At 39.1% G+C, this 6,000-nt stretch overlaps 1 protein-coding gene across 2 annotated transcripts in view; it reads right to left on the reverse strand.

Moving 5' to 3' along the window:
* zfr (zinc finger RNA binding protein) overlaps positions 1 to 6,000 on the reverse strand; it is a 131,190-nt gene that overhangs the window by 34,136 nt on the left and 91,054 nt on the right. For both annotated transcript variants that reach the window (XM_042405595.1, XM_042405596.1), the window contains exons 12-13: positions 5,756 to 5,912; positions 397 to 599 (exon numbers count right to left, since the gene is read on the reverse strand). In XM_042405595.1, the coding sequence (XP_042261529.1) occupies positions 397 to 599; positions 5,756 to 5,912 (360 nt within the window). The remainder of the gene's footprint in view (positions 1 to 396; positions 600 to 5,755; positions 5,913 to 6,000) is intronic.

Raw genomic sequence — 6,000 nt, forward strand, 5'->3', positions numbered from 1 at the left:
ATAAGATTTACTGACATAAATGAAGAACTTCACATTCTACAAAGTCTTTTGAATTGCATATCGGTAAGAATCCACCATTAATCAAACTCACAGATTGCCTTCAAATTGTATTTTGATGTGTATTTAAATCTACACTGGATGCAAATGTATAAACTAAATGAAGTAAAACTCAACATCACTGAACATGTTAATACAGTTTTGGGGTAACAGGTTGGTTCTGGTACTGAGCTTTACCAGTGTGGGGCAAGGAGGGATTTGCAAAACCTGACCTGTTCAGGACTATTCAGGTATATTCAGCATGTGCTTGAGTATGAGAAAATGTTGTCCTATGCAAAGGAAGGCTAACCTTTCTAACATGCATTGCTCTCAGTTGTTTAAGCAGTCCAGATATCACACCTGTCTTTAGAGGGTTCTTTCTTCTCTTTGTCTTCTTCCTTGGCCTTGTCCTGGTCTGTAATTATGTCTGAGACCAGTTTGAGGGCACGTTCTGTGATTGACACAATCTTCTGAATAGACTGGAGCTCATCTTCTGAGGGGTAGATGGAAGCATGCTTGGTCATGACATAGCGGTCATCTGAAGAATCAGGCCGACGTGGGGGCTGTAGGTCACAAAGGTTCAAAACAAGTTTATTGTAAATTTTAGCTGGATTATAATGTTCTGAGGTCTGACACTCCTCAAGGGAGATCAGCATTGTCCCCGATTACACCTGGTATTAAACATCCGTCTCGGGTGATCCGATCACAGGTGGACAGCTCTGAATACAGGTGTAAATGCTTTTTAATGCTTCTTTTAGTAGTGTAAATGCAATATGTCCTGGGCCACATTGAAGGACTGACTATTCAACTGACGTCCTCTATTTTATGGTAGACCAGGCACAGGACCCTCCTTCCAAACCTGTTCAACTTGTTTGATAACAGGATAAACAAATTATTTTGTTTTTCATGTGAATTAAAAACGTAATCCACCTCCCGCTTTTTCCTGTTTTCCTCTTCAAATCTACAATTAGAATTGAAATTAAACCATGAATTTTTCGCTTGTCTGTCTAAAAAAATATTTCAGAAGCTAAACGTAGCTGGATAGTTTCCTCTGTCCTGTCAAGTTGATAAGTACAGTTTTTAGTTTTGCTGCACTGCTCCAACATAATGGAGCTCAGGATTTATCAAGAGGATGGCTGCATTACTCCAAACAATTTCACTGTACGAACCTACACTGTGTGTGTTTTGTATACATTTCTGTTTGAGTATGAAAGGCACAAGGATGCTTATGGGCAACGTTCAGCTCTCTAAAGCAGTATTTTAACTGCTTCTTCAGTTGGCAATTATCAGCCACCTCTTCTTTTATATTTTTCATTTATTCTTTCAGGTGGGTAAAAGTCACAAAGCACTTCAGATCTTACTAGTAGTGTAGCCTTACTAATGAAGTTGTAATGTCTGTGTAGAACTGCACCGTGCTTATTTAGGTTACATTGTTACAGTGAGGCTATGTTATATATGACAAGTGACAGCATCTTGGTTAAGGTCTTTGATAGAATGACTGTTTGTGTTGATAGTTGTTTGGTTTATAAATGTCATATTGTAGTTTTATTGTTCATTGTTAATATGTAGATTACCTTAAACTAGCGCTAGCTACTGAAACAGCATCTGTTGCCATGGCAACAGTAAGCATTCATGTTGCGGGCTGGGGGAAACGGGCAGTGTGCAGGATTTTATACATTGTAAATATCATTAAGATACATTATAAACAGACCAGAAGTCATACCAATCCAATCTGTAAAGAGGGCCACTGTAGAAGATACTAGTGACTGACATCCAGACATCTCTCCACAACCTTTCAATACAAGTGTAATCAGTAGAAAATTATGGAGTTTAAGATTTAGACATTTTCAGCACAGCATTTAAAAGATGACTACTTTTATCTACCATTTTATTGTTGAACAATAATAAAAAGATAAATAAATAAACAGTTATTCATAAAACAGAATGAATACAAATGCAAAATGTAAATGTACCTACATCTGATCTAACCCATACAGTCTATGGCACTGTTTACACCTGGCATTAACAAGCGTCTCAGGTGATCCGATCACAAATGGACAGCTTTACTGAGATGCTGTCACTTGTCATATCTTAACGTAGCCTCACTGTAACAATGTAACCTAACTAAACACGGTGTAGTTCTACATAGACATTACAACTACATTAGTAAGGCTACACTACTAATCAGATGTGAAGTGCTTTGTGACTTTTACCCACCTGAAAGAATAAATGAAAAATATAAAGGATGAGGTGACTGGTAATTGCCAACTGAAGAAGCAGTCAAGCGTCCGCTTTAGAGAGCTGAATGTTGCCCACAAGTATCCTTGTGCCTTTCATACTCAAACAGAAATGTATACAAAAGTGTGTGCTAAATTATATACATAGAACAAATAAACACACACTAAACACTCACTGTATGTCATAAACATAAAATAATGAATGCACATTACTTATAGCTGATTAATTTAAAAAAACAAAAACACAAAGAAACATGCAGCCCATAGAAAGACTGCATGCTCTTACTTTGAAATGCGGAAACGACGTCGTCAGCAGGCGATCACGTGCTATCTGAAAATGACCAAGTGATACAAGTGGATTTGAGACAAACGTTCCACCAGTCCGAATGAAAAACTACGTGTGTGTAAAAAGCAAATCCACAAGCGAATGCCTGTTGGAAAGTTGTAAACGTTAGGAAGATATTCACAAATGCTTTTCATTTATTTGTAAATTAATTTAATGTATTCAAAGATATATTTTTTATTTGTTTGTGTATTTGCAGATCCATTTTATATTTACAAAATATTTTTGGAAGATGTTTTATATTTACAGATAACACATTAACGCAGATTGTCGATCTAGCTAGAATATTGCAAGTAAACCCAAGGAACACACTTTTTCAGAAAGACTGATGAAAGAAATGCTAAATGAGAGATTGCATTGAGTTACAGAAGCTAGTGCTTCAAATATTAGCACTACTAACCAAGCCTGCTACCTTGTGGCCATTTGTAAAGGACATATCCTGATCAAAGATAACTCCCAGATTCCTTACGGTGGTGCTGGAGGCCAGGGTAATGCCATCCAGAGTAGCTTTATCATTAGATAATGTGTTTCTAAGGTGTTTAGGGCCAAGTACAATAACTTCAGTTTTATCTGAATTTAGTAGTAGAAAATTGCAGGTCATCCAGGTCTTTATGTCGTTAAGGCATGTTTGGAGTTTGTTTAACTGATTGGGTTCATCTGGCTTCACTGATAAATATAATTGGGTGTCATCTGCGTAACAATGAAAATTTATGGAGTGTTTCCTAATAATATTACCTAAAGGAAGCATATATAAGGTGAATAGAATTGGTCCAAGTACAGAACCTTGTGGAACTCCGTGTCTAACTTTTGCCTTCACGGAGGATTCATCATTAACATGTACAAACTGAAATCGGTCTGATAAATAGGACTTAAACCAGCTTAATGCAGTTCCTTTAATGCCAATTAAATGTTCCAGTCTCTGCAAAAGGATGTGATGGTCAATTGTGTCGAATGCAGCACTAAGATCTAACAGGACAAGTATAGAGACAAATCCTTTGTCCGATGCAGTTAGGAGGTCATTTGTGACTTTCACCAGTGCTGTCTCTGTGCTATGATGCGCTCTAAATCCTGACTGAAAATCCTCAAATAAACTATTGTTATGTAGAAAGTCACATAACTCCCACATATATCAAATCTCAAGGACTGCCTTTTTTCACTTACGTAATATCACAAAAATCAGGCACATCCTGTCCCTAAAAGATGCAGAAAAACTAGTTCACGCATTTGTTACTTCTAGGCTGGATTATTGCAATTCCTTATTATCAGGCTGCCCTAACAAGTCTCTAAAGACTCTCCAACTGGTCCAGAATGCAGCTGCACGTGTTCTGACTAAAACTAGAAAAAGAGACCACATTTCTCCCATTTTAGCTTCACTACATTGGCTTCCTGTAAAATTTAGAATAGAATTTAAAATCCTTCTCCTAACTTACAAAGCCCTTAATGGTCAGGCACCATCATATCTTGAAGAGCTCATAATACCGTATTATCCCACTAGAACACTGCGCTCCCAGTATGCAGGCTTACTGGTGGTCCCTACAGTCTCTAAAAGTAGAATGGGAGGCAGAGCCTTCAGCTATCAGGCTCCTCCTCTATGGAACCATCTACCGGATTCAGTCCGGGGTGCAGACACCCTCTCTATGTTTAAGAGTAGGCTTAAAACTTTCCTTTTTGATAAAGCTTATAGTTAGGGCCGACCAGGCTCGCCTTGGATCAGCCCTTAGTTATGCTGCTATAGGCCTAGACTGCTGGGGGACTTCCCATGATGCACTGAGCTCCTCTCTCCTCCTCCTCCTCTCCATCTGTATGCATTCATGTAACATCAATGCATGTCACTAACTTTGCTTCTTCCCCGGAGTTTTTTGTGCTTTCTCATCTCACAGGAAAAGCTGAGTCCCGGGCCGAACCTTCGCGGTCCTTCACAGTCCTGATGGCATCCTTCCCTGGCTGTTGCTGCTCGTGCTTGTTGTTGTTGTGATTTTTTTCTTCTGTCCCCCCTCCCCCTTTCCCTCTCTCTTTCTCTCTCTCAACCCAACCGGTCAAAGCAGATGGCTGCCCACCAAGAGCCGGGGTCTGCTTGAGGTTTCTACCCGTTAAAGGGGAGTTTTTCCTTACCGCTGTCGTCAAGTGCTTGCTCATGGGGGAATTGTTGGGTGTCTGTATATTAAAGAGTACGGTCTTGACCTGCTCTATGTGAAAAGTGCCTTGAGATGACTTCTGTTGTGATATGGCGCTATATAAATAAAAATTGATTGATTGATTGATTGATTGTAAAGCACTTTGCATTTTAGCTTATGGCTTCTGAACTGTGAAGTGCAGAAGAAAAAATATTTCTGCGTGTTCCTTGGATCAAAATGACCCCATCAGTAATGGTCACAGCCACTTCCACTTGTTTTTTCAGCCATTAAAAAGATTTGTAAAATTATAATTCAGCCATCAGAATTCAGGTTTGTTACAAAGTTACTAGTAACCCGATGTGAGGTCTGTTGTAAAGTGCTTTGTTTCGGGCAATGAATCTAAAGCAACAGTGCCTTACTCAGACATGCAAATGAGGCCGCTGGTGTCAGGGTGCAAGCATGCCTAAAGTCTCTTTCTTCTTTTGCTGCTGTATTTGTTTCTCACATACTTCTTTGACTTTTTGAGATTAATATGAAGTAGCTGCTGAAACCCTGCAATTTCAATTTGGGATGAATTAAGTACTCTTGAAATATAATATTCTGTGCACAAAACTTTTATTTTGGAAAAAGTAACAACTACATAAAATACGGATGAACCTAGAATTTTTTTTTTTGAATGTATGTAAATTAATCCATGAAAGCTCTAGTGGGGAACAATGGCAAAGAAAACTATTATGACAGTGATGTGATGTTAAGATGTCAACAGCCAGGTAGTAAAGTAATAGTTTTTAGGGTCACTAGGGGGCAACAATTACCAACTGCATACCATTATCTAAAGTAAAGTGTGAAGTGTTAGAAATTCAGGCAACACTCAAACTGATATTAGCTTTTCTGAAAACGCAACCTGCCAATCCAGTGATGCAGCCAACACATTGAGCTCCAATGAGAAAATACAGGGTTGGCGAAGAAGTTCAACTAAGCAATATACTGAGCCACACCACATAAGCACAATCATAAAGCCTTACCACAAGGCCTGTAGGCTGCAGGCCAGGAATGCCAGGCCGAACTCCAAGCAGACCAGGAGGGCCCTGTGGATAACCTGCATCTGGTATACGACGTCGCTCACCCCAGTGGTGCTGCTCCTCCTCCATACGTCTCCAGTACATGTCCTCTTCGTAGCGCCTGAAAATATAAACTACAGCTTGTCTCTTGTCTAGTTTAAAGCAGTTTGAAATACATTTCTAGTGTACAGAAGGCTGACAAATTAAAA

The sequence above is a fragment of the Thunnus maccoyii genome, unplaced genomic scaffold, assembly GCF_910596095.1.
Source record: "Thunnus maccoyii unplaced genomic scaffold, fThuMac1.1, whole genome shotgun sequence".
Lineage (NCBI taxonomy): Eukaryota > Metazoa > Chordata > Actinopteri > Scombriformes > Scombridae > Thunnus > Thunnus maccoyii.